The 16,499-nt window shown below is 40.3% G+C and overlaps 1 protein-coding gene across 3 annotated transcripts in view; it reads right to left on the minus strand.

The window, feature by feature from the left end:
• Positions 1–16,499, minus strand: part of ODAD2 (outer dynein arm docking complex subunit 2) — a 189,273-nt gene that overhangs the window by 43,264 nt on the left and 129,510 nt on the right. For all 3 annotated transcript variants that reach the window (XM_047755183.1, XM_047755184.1, XM_047755182.1), the window contains one exon: positions 16,006–16,227. In XM_047755183.1, the coding sequence (XP_047611139.1) occupies positions 16,006–16,227 (222 nt within the window). The remainder of the gene's footprint in view (positions 1–16,005; positions 16,228–16,499) is intronic.

Below are 16,499 nucleotides of genomic sequence, written 5' to 3' on the forward strand. Positions count from 1 at the left end.
GTAAACCTTGCCATCAAAGAAAAGTGCTAAATGAATATGAAAAGGGTGACCCCTCTTGGATTTCATAAACAAAGCTATTGAAGGGCAGGGTGGCCTTGTGCAGTAATTTTCAACTCCTTTTAAAGCAGCTAAAAAAGTTTACTTGAAGCAATCTCATGCACAGTTTTAATACACAAAATGGAAAAAATAACTGCTCTAATTGAAGTAGGTGACTATCCCCGCCAGCCCCCGACTTCCCCAGGGCCTGAGTGCGAGGCACTGAGCTCTTCCCAGGGGAAACCCTAAGGGTCCATGAGATAGGCTTGAAATTACTCATCTAGAGGAAATAGCGCTAAACCCGATGAACTGATCGTGGGGTTTTGGCAACTTCACTTACTTTGTTTCCTCATTGGTGAGGCATGTATTTAAAATCAATAACTCACCTCTATCAGCTATCACACTCCATACATTTATTCTAGAAAAGAAAATCTAGAAGGAAAATAAGAATTCTCCTTCATGCTGAGATAGAGTAACAGGGACTGGACTTGCTTTCTGTCTCAGGTAACTGAAGAACAGAAAATAGCAAAAATGGCTTTCACATCACTGGACTTCAGACCCCAAAGAAAGCAAGTGATTGCTGAGAAGAGGAAAATGGAAATGGTTAGCCCTAAGGTTGTGCCAGCCTTCTGCCTGGAGAGGGTAGCTAGGTTGCTGCGTGGGAAGAGAGAACCCACGCAAGGCTTGGCCATCTCCCTGAGTTGGGAGTCAGAGCTGGGCGTCTGGGGAACCAGGATGCCTAGATGTCAGGGCAGGTTGCTGGAGGGGAGGATGCTGAACACAGAACTCGGAGACCTGCGTCAGGTGGCCTGAGTCTCTAGTGCAGTACTGAATCTCTAGGCACCTGTGAATGAAGAAACCACTTCAGGACTGGAAGAGGAGCACCTGAAGATGAGGTGGAACCATCTCTGAAGTTCAAGCCATCAAAGAATAGTGCCTGATCTTACCACTCTAAATGGGGAACTTCTAAGTCACCAGGTGTCAGGCAGAATAACTGGGAGGGTCTTGCCACAGAGGTGGGGAGGAATTAGACCTACTCTAGTCTTACTAGCAGAGCATAAAAGCAAAGACAGGAAGGATCACCTTGTTCCAGATTAATGTAATGGCATCCCAGAACAAAACTCAAGAATATTTGTAGAAATACAAAAAAAAAATTTTCAACACTCAACACATTAAAATTCACTGTCCAATGTCCAATGATAAATAGAAAAGTCAACCAACTGAAAGTAAGCAAAAATATTTAAACTGTAATTAGAACTGGATTCCATATGTGCAAGAGGCCAGAGGGAAAAGTCAACATGTTAAGCAGAGATATGAGAGATGTACGAAAAGACTCAAAACTGAATATTGAGACATGAAAATTCTAATATCTGAAATGTAAAATACACTGGATGGGAATAAGGACAAATTAAACATTGCAAAAAATTACTCTCCTTGAGGACATAGAAATATCCCCAATTAGAATATAAATTGGTTCAACCACTATGGAAAACAGTATGGAGGTACCTTAGAAAACTGAATATAGAATTACCATATGACTCAGCAATCCCACTCTTGGGCATATATCTGGATAAAACTTTCCTTGAGAAAGACACATGCACCTGTACATTCATTGCTGCACTATTCACAATAGCCAAGAAGTGGAAATAACCTAAATGTCCGTCAATGGATGAATGGATTAAGAAGATGTGATATACATATACTCAATGGAATACTACTCATCCATAAAAAAGAACAAAATAATGCCATTTGCAACAACATGCATGGAATTAGAGACTCTCATACTGAGTAAATTAGAAAGAGAAAGACAAATTCCATATGATATCACTTATAACTGGAGTCTAATATTTGGCACAAACAAACCTTTCCACAGAAAGTAAACTCATGGACTTGGAGAACATACTTGTGGTTGACAAGGGGGAGGGGGAGGGAGCAGGATGGACTGGGAATCTGGGGTTAACAGATGCAAACTATTGCTTTTGGAATGGGTAAGCAATGAGTTCCTGCTGTATAGCACTGGGAACTATATCTAGTTACTTATGACGGAGTATGATGGAGGATAATGTGAGAAAAAGAATGCATGTGTGTGTGTGTGTGTGTGTGTGTGTGTGTGTGTGTGTGTGACTGGGTCACTTTGCTGTGCAGTAGAAAATCAACAGAACACTGTAAACCAACTATAATGGAAAAAATAAAAATCATTAAAAATATATGGAAAAAAGGAAATATCTCCAATTAAAACAGAGAGAATAGAAACAGATTAAACATTTTAACAGCACCTTAGGAACTCTGGGGAATCTTTAAGCAGCCAAATGTAGGTGAAAATGGAGTTTCCAAAGGACGGGAGAAGGAAAGTATTTGAAGAAATAATGGCTCAAAAATTTCCAAAGTTTATGAAAACTTTATGCCCACAGATCCAAGAGCTGAACAAACCCCAAGCACAAGAAATATGAAGAGAATGATGCCAAGATGCATCCTAATCAAGTTGCCCCAAATCAATGAAAATAATATTTAAGAAGCAGAGAGTTCCCATTGTGGCTCAGCAGTAACAAACTACACTAGTATCTACGAGGAAGTGGGTTCAATCCCTGGCCTGGCTCATTGGGTTGAGGATCCGGCGTTGCCGTGAGCTGTGGTGTAGGTCACAGACATGACTCGGGTCCCATGTTGCTGAGGCTGTGGTAGAGGCCGGCGGCTACAGCTCAAATTTGACCCCTAGCCTGGGAACTTGCATATACTTCAGGTACAGCCCTAAATAAAAAGGCAAAAAATAAAAAGATAAGATAAAAAAAGCAGCCAAAGTGAAAAGACACATAGCATACAGGTGAACCAATGTAAAGACAGTAGCAGATTTATTCTCAGGAATAATACAGGTGAGGAGTTCCTGTCATGGCACAGCGGAAACAAATCCAACTAGTATCCATGAGGATGCAGATGCAATTCCTGGCCTCGCTCAGTGGGTCAAGGTTGCCACGAGCTGTGGTGTAAGTCACAGATGTGGCTCAGATCCTGTATTGCTGTGGCTGTGGCGTAAGCCGGCAGCTGCAGCTCCAAATCGACCCCTAGCCTGAGATCTTCTGTATGCCAGGTGTGGCCCAAAAAAACCAAAAAATTTAAAAACAATAAAAAGAAATACAAAGAAAGAAATAACACAGGTGAGAATAAAATGGAGCAACATGTTTAAACTTCTGAAAGGAAAAACAAATTCAGTGTAAAATTCTACACCTCGCAAAATATTTTTTGAAAAGAAAGACAAAATAAAGTATTTTTTTTTAAGACATAACAAAAGCGTAACAAAAGCAGAAAGAATTTATGATCAACAGAACTGTACTATAAGAAATGTCAACAGTCCTTTGGGCAGAAAGAACAGGACACCAGATGAAAATCTGCACGACTGAAAAGAATAAATAGCACCCCAACTATATGCTGTCTATAAATAGCCACTCTAAATAAAGATACACGAATAGGTAAATGGATAGAAAAAACTATAGAATTTAGCGTGCTAATACTAACTCCCTCCCCGCCCCCCAAAATCATAATGTTTCTATTAGTAGGAAAAAAGGTAGATTCCAACACAAAGAATATGACCAGGGATTAAGACCATTTCGTAGTGAAAAAGGGGTGATTGAGAGAACATATTATTCCTAAGTATTTATGCACCTAATAAGGGAGCTTCAAAATAGATGGAGAAAAAAACTGATAGAACTGGAGGGAGAAATTGGCAAATCCATAATAACTGATAGAACAAGTAATCATAAAATCAATGAAGATGTCAGATATTTGAATGATATTAACCAACTTGACTTTATTAAACTTTATAGGATGCTTCACCCTAACCACATCAAAGTACTCATTTTTTTTCAAGTGCACATGGAACACTAACAAGATAAACCATATTCTGGGGCACAGAAGAAGTCTCAAATGTTTTACAAATATTCGAGTAATATAACGTGTATTTTCTGAGTACAGTGGAATCCAATTACAAACCAGTAACAGGAAGGCACCTGGAAAATCCTCAAATATTTGGAAACTAAATATCACACATCTAAATAATCCACGAGTCAAAGAGGAAATCAAAAGGGAAATCAGAAAGTATTTTTAACATAATAAAAATGAGAACAGAATTTATCAAAACTTTGGGGATGCAGTATTAGAGGAAAATTTGTACAACTAAGCACATTTATTAGAAAACAATAAAGGTGTCAAATCAATTACCTTGGTCTCCACCTTAAGAAACTAGACAAAGAAGAGAAAATGAAACCCACAAGTAATCAGAAGATAGGAAATAATAAAATCACAAAGGAAATCAATGGAAATTAAAAGCAATAGAGAGGAGTTCCTGTCCTGGCTCAGTGGTTAACAAACCTGACTACTAACCAAGACATTGTGGATTTGATCTCTGGCCTCGCTCAGTGGGTTAAAGATCCAATGTTGCTGTGAACTGTGGTGTAGGTTGCAGACATGGCTCGGATCCTGTGTTGCTGTGACTGTGGCGTAGACCGGCGGCTACAGCTCCGTTGGACCCCTAGCCTGGGAACCTCTATATGCTGCAGGTGCAGCCCTAAAAAGACCAAAAAGAAAGAAAGAAAGAAAGAAAGAAAGAAAGAGAGAGAGAGAGAGAGAGAGAGAGAGAGAGAGAGAGGGAGGGAGGGAGGGAGGGAGGAAGGGAGGGAGGAAGGAAGGAAGGAAGGAAGGAAGGAGGGAAGGAAGGAAGGAAGAAAGAAAAGCAATAGAGAAAAATGAATGAAACAAAGCTGGTTGTTTGAGAAGATCAATAAATTGATAGACTTCTAACCAGATTGATCAGGATAAAAAAAGAAGATAAAAATTATCAATATCAGGAAAGAAAGAGGTGCCATAACTACAGGCTCTCTATATATACTAAAAGGATATGAAAATATTTGAAACAACTTTAAGCCAAAACATTTGACAGTTTAAAAAAAAAATGAACTAATTCTTTGAAAGACATAAGATATCAGTGCTCACTCAACAAGAAATAAATAATGAATGGCCCCAAATAGATTTTAAAAATTGGACTTGTAGTTTTAAAACTTATGAAAGTGAAAACTTTTGGTCTAGATGGCTTCACTTGTGAATTCTACCAGATATTTAGGGAAGACATAACACCAGAGCTATAAAACTTTTCAGGAAAATTGAATAGGAAACAAAACTTCATAACTTATTCACTGAAGCCAACATCCCCTAATAGCAAAACAGAGAAAGACGTCATAAGAAAATAATACTATAAAAATGAATATATGCACAACCCTAAACAACATTACAGCAAATTAAGTTCAATAATGTATGAAAAGGGGAGTTCCCATCATGGCTCAGCAGTAACGAACCCCACTAGTGTCCATGAGGATGCGGATTTGAACTCTGGCCTCACTCAGTGGGTTAAGGATCCGGTGTTGTGGTGAGCTGTGGTGTAGGTTGCAGACATGGCTCGGATCCCATGCTGCTCGGATCCCACATTGCTGTGGCTGTGGCGTAGGCTGGCAGCTGCAGCTCCGATTTGACTCCTAGCCTGGGAACTTCCATATGCCGAAGATGTGGCCCTAAAAAAAAGTGGGGGGGGGGAAAGAAGGATGTATGAAAAGGATAATACATCCTGACAGAGTTTATCTTAAGTTTATCCTAAGAATGCCGGATTGGTTTAACATTTGAAAACTAATGTAATCCTCCGTAACAACAAATTAAAAAGGAAACTCCATGAGATGATGTCAATTGATATAGAAAAAGCACTTGACAAAATCAGCATCTAGTCCTGATAAAAATTCTCACCCAAGTCGTGGTAGAAGAGAACTTCCCTAACCTGATAAATGGTACCCATGAAAGCCTTACGGCTCATATTAAACTTAGTGGTGAAAAGACCGAATGCATTATCCCAAGATAAAGAGTAAGATCAAGATGTGCTGAGGGGAGGTAGTTGCCTGAATCTTGGGACAGAGGACAGTTAGAAGACCAAGAAGAGGCTATGTTAGAAAAAAACTTTGTGAATATTGAAGAAGAAGGAAAAAAAAAAAGAGTAAGATTAAGGCATCTGCTCTTACTGCTTCTTTCCAACACTGTACAGAGCTTCTGGTCAATGCAATTAGGAAAGAAAAAATAAATAAAAGCATCCAGTGTGGAAAAGAAGATAAAGCCTTTATTTGCCGATGACACACTTACGTGAGAGGTTGGCGAACCACAACCTGTTTTTCGATGACTTACAGAATGAGGAATGGCTCTTGCATTTTTGTATGGTAGTCAATAATAGTAACAGCCACAACAATTGCAACAGAAAAAGAAAAAAGAATCTGCAACATAGAGTGCATGCCACCCCCAAAGCCTAAAATATTTAGCATCTGTCCTTTTAGAGATAAAGTCTGTCTACACGGAAAATCTGATGGAATCTCCAAAAACCTACTAGAGTAAATAAGTAAATAACTTGCACCTAAATTGTAGGAGACAAGATTAATATATAAAATCAATTGTATTTCTATATAATAGCAATAAACCATCAGAAATAGAAAATTTAAAAATACCATTTATGGAGTTCCCATTGTGGCTCAGTGGTTAACGAATCCAACTAGGAACCATGAGGTTGCAGGTTCGATCCCTGGCCTTGCTCAGTGGGTTAAGGATCTGGCGTTGCCGTGGGCTGTGGTGTAGGTTGCAGACGTGGCTCGGATCCCACGTTGCTGTGGCTCTGGCGTAGGCCTGTGGCTACAGCTCTGATTTGACCCCTGGCCTGGGAACCTCCATATGCTGCGGGAGCAGCCCAAGAAATGGTGAAAAGACCAAAAAAAAAAAAAAAATACCATTTACCTGTAGCATCAAAAATACATAATCAGTTACATAGGGATAAATCTGACCAAAGACATGAAAAACCCATTTGATGAAAACTAGAGAATATAGCTGCGATATTAAATAAAATCTAATTTAATGGAAAGAAGAGTCCTTTTCTATGGGTCAGAAGAGTCAGTATTGTTAAGATATCAATTCCCCTCCCCCCCCCAAGTCTATAGATTTAATGCCATTCCAATTGAAATTCTCTGGAAGCATTTCCTATAGAAAATTACAAACTAATTTTAAAGTTCATATGGAAATATAAAAGAACTAGAATAGTCAAAACAACTTTTAAAAGACAATAGGTTAGGAAGGCTAATTATTTAATTACCTAGCTAACTTTAAGGCTTATTATAAAACTACAGGATTAAGACTGTGGTATTGGCATAAATATAGACAGATAGAACAAGGGAACAAAACACTGATTTTTCCAAAATTAAAAAAGAAATTCAGTAGAGAAAGGGCAATCTTTTCAATAAATGATGCCCTTATGCTCCCCCAAATGTGCTTCAATTCATATCCAGCATCATTTAAAAATTAACTCAAAATTGACCATTGACCATTAAAAAAAAAAAGGTAAAAAAATGTAAACATTTCCCCAAAGGAGTTATGGAGCTAGCGTATAAATGCATCAAAATACATTCAACATTATTAGTCATTAGGGAAATTGGAATTGAAGTCATGAGATATCATTTCACACCTACTAGAACATCTCAAATAAAAAAGACTGAACATACCAAGTGTTGGTAAGGATGCTTCCTGTAAACTGCTGGTGAGAATGTAAAAATGGCACAACCACTTTGGGAAACTGGTTTGGCAGTTTCTTCAAAAGCTAAACATACACATATCATATGATCCAGTCACCCACTCCTAGGCATTTACTCAAGAGCAATGGAGATACATGTCCATTCAAGACTTGTACAGGAATATCCATAGCAGCCTTATTTGTAATAACCCCAAAATGGAAATAACTCAAAAGTCCATCAACAAGCAAAAGGATAAGCAAATTGTGGAATATCCATGTAATACTACTCAGCAATAGAAGAGGGAGCTATTGATACATTTGAGAACAGAGATGAATATGAAAATACCTGAGCTGAGTGAAAGCAGCCAACCAAAAAAAATCAAGCACATACTGTAGGATCCTATTTACATTAAATTCCAGAAAATGCTAATCTATGAAAATGAATCTGTATTGATAGAAAGCAGATCAGTGGTTGGCCCAAGACAGAAAGGGGCCGGAGAGGGGGTTTAGCAAGGGGTAGCATGAAACTTTGGGGGGTCTTTATCTTGATTTGGTAATGATTTTGTGTGTGTGTGTGTGTGTGTGTGTGTGTGTACACAGTATGTATATGTATATATGTCAAAACTTAACAAATTGTACACTTTAATTATGTGCATGTGTATGTTTTTCTTTCTCACTTTAAGGGAAAAGTGCAGGGAGTTCCCTTTGTGCTCAGCGGTTAACGAACCCAACTCGGAACCATGAGGATGCAGGTTCAATCCCTGGCCTTGCTCAGTGGGTTAAGGATCTGGCATTGCTGTGAGCTGTGCTGCAGGTCACAGACACAGCTTGGATTCCATGTTGCTGTGGCTGTGGTGTAGGCCGGCAGCTGTAGCTCCAATTCGACCCCTAGCCTGGGAACTTCCACATGCCACAGGAACAGCCCTAAAAAGCAAAAAACAAAAAAACAAAAAACAAACAAAAAAACCCAAAAAACCAACAAACAAAAAAACCCCCACCCCCCCAAAAAACCCAAAAACCAAAAAAGGAAAAGTACAAATAGTGTAATAAGAAAAAAGCCAATCAGAAGCAGATCTGTGTATGATTCTATATGCGGTAGCATAATATATTCACCCATACCTAGTAGTCCTACTAAGTAATTTAATTGCATTTTGATAAATGGACTATTCCTGGCTCTCCAGGGAATATCTGAAATGTGAGGAAGGTACTCAAAACTACAGTTACATAAAGAGTTTTAATTAACAGACAATACTATAGTTCAAGCAAACATTAAGTGCTTAGACTTGGATTCAGACAATGTGAGTTTCTGGTTGACCTCAGTACCTAAAGTCCATTTACCTGATTCAAAAGCATTAGTGATGCTTTTCTTTCCCCGAGCCAGGCTTCAAAACCCAAGGGGCATGTCAGCTCCTGGGCTCACCCCCTGGTACTGTGGAACACCACCACACCTGCAGAGTCTGGGGACAGCCACAATGACCCTTTTGGCTCCACCCAGACTGAACTGCTCTCCCCTCTCTGCCACTGCTGGGACCACTGCAGGTGGCGTTTCCTGCAGTCTTTTCAATTTCCTGCCTTCCAGAAAGTTACAGGTAGTTTTTACCTGCCAGGTATGGACATTGGCAAAAACAAAACCAATGTCAGTGCGAGGAGGAGGGGGCTTCATGCCTTTTCTAGGTGCTCACCAGTCTTTCTATTTGATCACTTTTTCTGTCTGAGGAAAGGACTGGTTCTGCTCAGGTTTCCTGCCCCTTCTTCCCCCTTTCTGTCACTTTCCTAAGCTACAGTTTTGTTATAATTAGCAAATGACTTTGGTACCTCTCCTAGACTGCTTATATTTTTGTTAGAATTGCCAACAGCTCTGCTTCTATGTTCATAAGGTTTTGTGGAGTTCCTCTTTGCAGCTCATAAGGTTTTGTGGAGTTCCTCTTTGCAGCTCACCTTATGGACTAGTGTCCATAAGGATGCAGGTTCGATCCCTGGCCTCGCTCAGTGGCTTAAGAATCTGGCTTTGCCATGAGCTGTGGTGAGGGTAGCAGACTCAGCTCGGATCCAGAGTTGCTGTGGCTGTGGTGTAGGCCGGCGGCTGTGGTTCCAATTTGATCCCTAGCTTGAGAACCTCCACATGCCATGGGTGTGGCCCTAAAAAGACCAAAAAAACAAAACCCCACAAAAAACAAAAAAAAGGGGGGGGGTTTGTAATGATATAAGACCTTGGGCTGATACTGTGGAGAAGGAGTTCTATATGAAATCCTAAAGAGGATAAGGTTGAATTATTCCTACCCCATTGTATTCACCAGAGCAGGGGATTTCTTTGTTCCTGAATTAGAGCTTCTCACTTGAGAGGTTCTACCACAAGGATTGTTTTTTTATCATAACTGAATTAGGAAATCCTTGTTGACTGCTTAGCAGTGTTCATTCCAGAACCCAGGTTAACCCACTGAATTCCCGAGACTTTTTTTTTTCTCTTCAGGGCTGCACCTGTGGCATATGGAGGTTCCCATGCTAGGGTCAAATCAGAGCTGTAGCTGCTGGCCTCTGCCATAGTCACAGCAATGCCAGATCCGAGCTGTGTCTGCAACCTACACCACTGCTCACGGCAACGCCGGATCCTTCACTCACTGAGCGAGGCCAGGGATTGAACCTGCGTTCTCATGGATACCAGTCAGCTTTGTTACCTCTGAGCCACGACAGGAACTCCCTGAGTTTGCCTTAACAGCTCTTCTTCCTGGTCGTCATGCTCCATGAGAGCAAATGTCGATGTTTTCCAGGCTTCCCTAAACTCTCTGCCAAACACAACGTCTCCCTCCTTGCTCATGGCTTAATTCCTCTCCAGTGTTATTTCCCGAATCTTCCTTCTCCCCTGTCTCTGGACCTGAACTGCTGAATAAGAAAACCACTAACCACCTACTGCAAACTTGAAATGTGGCCAGTCCAAATTGAAATGTATCATAAGTGTAAAAGCACAGCCAGATTTTGAAGATTTAGTACCCCAAAAGACCATGTGAAATATTAGTTTATATTGATTGTATCCTGAAATAATAATACCTTGGATAGACTGGCTTAAATAAAGTATCTTACTAAAACTAATGGTACCTTTTTATCTTTTCTGAAATCGGGGCTGCTACAAAATGTAATGTAATGAAGGTGGCTCACATTACATTTCTATTGGACAGCACTGCTCTAGACCTAAAATTCACACTGACCTTTTAAACGGAACATGTCAGAAACTGAGCTCAGTCTGTCCCAGCACTCAAGCCTGCTCCTTCAGTTACCAGAGAACGTACATCAGTTGGCATGAGACAACTATGATGCATAATGTCAGCTGTTACCAGCTGAGGAAACTGTACACACTAAGGAGCTAATTCTAGGAGCTCCCGCTGTAGCACAGTGGGTTAAGAATCCAACTGCAGCGTCTTGGGTTGCTGTGGAGGCGTGGGATCAATTCCCAGCCCAGTGTGGTGGGTTTAAAGGATCTGCTGTTGCCACGGCTGTGGCACAGGTGACAGCTGCAGCTTGGATTCCATCTCTGGTCCAGGAACTACCATAAGGTGCAGGTACAGCCATTAAAAAGAAAAAAAGAAAAAGCTAACTCTAGAGTAAATTACTTAGGAACAGGGTATAGGATGACTTCGGTACTTGTCAGAGAATCTGTGCACATTGCTCATGGGCAGCTGCAGGCATATTTGCAAGACTAGGAGATAACACTATACCATCATCCTGCAATATCCAAGGAGAGTTGGTTCCAGGACCTGCAAGGACACCAAAATCCATGGGTGTTCAAGTCCCTTATGTAAAGTGATATATTATTTACATATAACCTACACACACTGTCCCATATACTTTATTTATTTATTTATTTAATTTTTAGGGCTGCACCTACGGCATATGGAAGTTCCCAGGCTAGGGGTCCAGTTGGAGCTACAGCTGCCGGCCTATGCTGCAGCCACAGCAAAGCAGGATCCCAGCCATGTCTTCGACCTACACCACAGCTCATGGCAACACTGGATCCTTAACCCACTAAGCAAGCCAGGGATCAAACCCATGTTCCCATGGATACGAGTCAGGTTCATTACCACCGAGCCGCAACGGGAACTCCATATACCTTATTTTGTAGTTTGTTTTTATTCAGGTATAATTGACTTACAGTGTTATATTAGTTTCAAGTATATAACATGGTGATTCACAATTTTTAAAGATATATTTCATTATAATTATTTTATAATATTGGCAATATTCCTCATGATGTATAGTACATCCTTATAGCTTATTTATTTTATACGTAATAGTTTGTACCTCGGAATCCTCTACCCATATCTCACCCTCGCCCTCTCCCTTTCCCTTCTCTTTCCCTACTGTAACCACTAGTTTGTTCTCTGTATCTGTGAGTCTGCTTCTTTGTTGTTATATTCACTGGGTTGTTGTAATTTTTAGATTCCACATATAGGCAATATCATATAGTATTTGCCTTTCTCTGACTTGTTTCACTTAGCATAAGGCCCTCCAAATCCATCCATGTTGTTGCAAATGGCAAAATTTCATTCATTTTTATGGCTGAGTTAACATCCTAGTGTTACCACACACACACACACACACACACACGCGTGTGCACACACACACATATACCACATCCTGTTTATCCATTTATCTGTCAATGGACATTCAGGTTGCTTCCTTACCTCGGCTATTGTAAACAGGGCTGCTATGAACACTGAGATGCATATACCTTTTGGAAAGTTCTATTTTCAGTTTTTTAAGGAACCTCCATACTGTTTTCCATGGTGGCTGCACCAATTCAATTCCCACTAACAGTGTACAGGGGATCCTTTTTCTCTATATCCTTGCTAAATAACAAATAAAATTTGTTATTTGTGGTCTTTTTGACAATAGTCATTCTGACAGGTGTGAGGTAGTATCTCACTAAAGTTTTGATTTGCAATTTCTCTAATGATTAGTGATGCTGAACATCTTTTCATGTGCCTGTTGGCTGCTGCAATGTTTTTAAATCATCTCTAGATTATTTATACCACTTAATACAATGTAAATGCTATGTAAATAGTTGTGAATACAATGCAAATGACATGTAAATAGTTGCCAGCACACGTGGCAAATTCCTAGTTTTGTTTTTCCGCTTTTAAGGGCTGCGCTTGTGGCATATGGAGGTTCCCAGGCTAGGGGTCGAATCAGAGCTGTAGCTGCTGACCTATGCCACAGCCACAGCAACACGGGATCCAAGCCGTGTCTGTGACCTACACCACAGCTCATGGCAATTCCAGACCCTTAGCCCACTGAGCAAGGCTGCCAGGGATTGAACCTGTGTCCTCATGGATGCTAGTCACATTCGTTAATTGCTGAGCCATGACGGGACCTCCCAACTAGTTTTGTTTTTTTGGAACTTGTTGAAAATTTTTTCTGAATATTTTCAATCAGGAGTTCCTGTTGTGGTGCAGAGGAAATGAATCCAACTAGGAACCATGAGGTTGTGGGGTCTATCCCTGGCCTTGTTCAGTGGATTAAGGATCCAGCGTTGCCATGAGCTGCAGTGTAGGTCACAGACATGGCTCAGATCCTGTGTTGCTGTGCCTCTGGCATAGGTCAGCAGCTGTAGCTCTGATTAGACCCCTAGCTTGGGAACCTCCATATGCAGCAGGTGCAGCCCTAAAGAACAAGAACAAAAAAAATGTTTTCAGTTAGTGCTTGGTTGAATCTATGGATGCAGAACCCACCAATATGAAGAGCCGACAGTTAGCATTTGACTAGAAAGGTGCTACAGCATTTAGGAACAAAAAGAGCCAGGGATCTGCTGAAGTAGTGGGTATAGTTCATACGCATTTAAGGTCATCAATGTTAGCAGTTATGCAACATGACACATTCACTGCAGGTATTTTAACCGCACTGATGTGCCATATATTTTCCTGCATTCTCTTGGTTAATAGGATCTTCCTCTTCACTTAGCATGAAACCTAGTCATTTTTTACTCAACCCTTTCTTTGATTCCCCATATCCAAGCAATGACCAAATCCCATTGATTCCACCAGCACCCAGTACACCACATCCATATTTTTTTCCTCCTTGAAGAAAACCAGAGGAGGGAGACACGGGTCCTCATGTGTTCCCCAAAGCCCCGCGAGGAAGAACCCACCCATCATAAGGCCAGCCCCTGTATCATGACAGCCTGGCCTATAGTAAGTGTATAAGAAATTCTTCTTTACAGTTATCCTCCAGTAGAAAGAGTAGGTATGGGAATGCAGGTAGGTGAGACAGAGAGGCCCTTAAGGTACCTTTAGCTGACTGGGTCAAGGCCTCCAGGGCAACAAACCTGGATTGCTTTGTTTCCTCTTTCCTGTCCCCTCACCCTAATCATTGTTACTGCTTCTTTCTCTGATCTATACAAAATGTGCAGATGGGAGAACATAGTTTCAACACTCCTCGGCAGAATACAATTCGTAAGTGATTTGGGATGACCTCTTGACTTTATAAGAGGAAATAAGTGAGAGTGGCATGTGCACCTGGCCTATATGCCAACTGAACGGTAATATGTAAACCTTATTAAACTTGAAAACTTTCAGAGTAGTCTGGAAATTCTCTTCTGAAAGTAACTGGCAATTGTCTACAGTCCAGAAATTCTCTTCTGAAAGTAACTGGCAATTGTCTACAGTCCAGAAATTTCTGAAAGTAACTGGCAATTGTCTACAGTCCAGAAATTCTCTTCTGAAAGTAACTGGCAATTTTCTAAGCATGTTATACGTCAGACACTTTACCAGACTACTTTTATGGATTCATTTTTTAAAAAAGTCTTTAGGGTATATAGATTAGACTGTCCTTGTTCAATAAGAGAATGGATAAGTTTAAATTAGAAACATCTTCTTGTTTGAAGTGTGACCATAATGACATAGAAGTGATGGTATTTTTATCATTTTTAGCAATGTGAAATTAACATTCCAGTATATTTTTTCATAATTAACTTTTAAAAATTAGTGCTTAGTTTAAAAGGTGCTTTTATGCCAATTTTTTCCTTGAAAAAACTAATTTGGCCTAACTTATGTGCTCTAAAAATAGATTTATAATGGAAAGATTGACATATTTAAATGTAAATTGGGCTTAATTTCAGAAAAATTAACATCATATTCTTCAGCTGTAATAGGCTTAAAGGATAAATTAAAATAATCACCTCAAAAGAATTACCAACTGGCATTTTGAGTCTTATTTCTAAGATGTTTCATATTCAGCATATATATGTTAGACAAAACATGACTAACTGAAGATTTTATTAACTTGTGTCTAAAAAAACCAAGGTAACTTTGGACATACATTGCAAAATATAAATGTATCTGGCTGTCATAGGCTCCATATTGAAATAATAGACCATGAAATTATATTCCACAAGGAAACAAGCTATAGAAAGAATCTGAATTTTAAGTCAATTTTTCCTAATCCTTGTAAGCTGTTCATGTACTTTTAAGTATTTTTATATTTATTGTCATTAAAATATCCCATTCAGAAGCTCTAGGTGATGTCCAACATACAGATACATCAAAGTCTATGTTCAGAAAACTTTCCTACCTGGATATTAGTTGAAGGCAAAGAAAATTTGACACACAGATTTTTTGGGGGGGAAAAAAAACCCCACGTCTTTGAATTGGTTCTTTGCATATGGTTAAGACTGGCAAGCCTGGGAGTTCCTGCCATGGCTCAGAGGGTTATGAACCTGACATACTGTCTGATCCCTGGCCTGGCTCAGTGGGTTAAGGATCCAGTGTTGCCGCAAGCTGTGGTGTCGGCCGGCAGCTGCAGCTCTGGTCCATTTCCCAGCCTGGGAACTTCCATATGCCACAAGTGTGGCCCTAAAAAAGGCAAAAAAAAAAAAAATTGGCAAGACTATCTAGTTGCTGTTTGTCAGCCCCTTTGCTGTATATTTGGTGCCTATATTTTATCATTTAAATGCTAAGTAAACAAAATATGAAACAGAATTATGAACACTGTTGATTGTTCATCTATTATGCCTTTTTTCTTTTGTGGCCACACCTGAGGCATGTGGAAATTCCTGGGCCAGGGCTCGAAGCCATGCTACAGCAATAACCCAACACTGGATCCTTAACCCACTAAGCCATATGAGAACTCTATACTCTATACCTTTTCTTGAATCAAATTCAAATTATGGGACAATTATTTAATTGAGTAAATTTTATATTCTTTGATTTCGAAAAATTCTATCTCCATGCAACTTTTCTGCAGCACAAAACACGGTAACCATACCACACAGCTCATTTGCAGCCATGACTCAACAAGTGGGCAGTTTCGTGTGTTCAAATACCCCCTTCAGTAAAATTTAACATTACATTTCTTCCCAGCCTCCACTGACCTAACTCGGACTATACCACACAGTAGATCAACAGTACCTTCACAGCGCCATTCTCGTGCATGGTGATGCAGTTGTCAGCATTTTCTGAGAGCTGGTACAAGGCCTGAGCTGTCGCTCTGTGCACGTTGATGTCACTGGACTTCAGGTAACGCACCAACGGAGCCACTGCCTTGTGCTCCCCGAAGGCCACTCTGTTTCGGCCCCACATACAGCAACGTGAAATAGCTTCGGCCAGGTGACGCCTCAGCTTGTCATTATTCTGCACAAGGAAAAGGAAGTGTGGTGTGTGCATTGTAATGACCCCGTGAGATCACGTTTATGCTCTAGATGTTTATTACCGCTGGCCACTCGGCCGGTGCCTGGATGGGAACTAGTCTTTTTGTGGGTCACCAGTGGATCAAGGCTCAACCTGGCATTTTCTTTTTATGGACCGAAGGCAGGACATGCACTCAAGGGTGATCGGGTGCCTGGCATTAGTTATTGGCTTAAGCCTCCATTTCCTTTTGAGTAAGTCTACTCACAAGGCAGAAT

Source organism: Phacochoerus africanus, chromosome 12, assembly GCF_016906955.1.
Source record: "Phacochoerus africanus isolate WHEZ1 chromosome 12, ROS_Pafr_v1, whole genome shotgun sequence".
NCBI classification, from domain to species: Eukaryota; Metazoa; Chordata; class Mammalia; order Artiodactyla; family Suidae; genus Phacochoerus; species Phacochoerus africanus.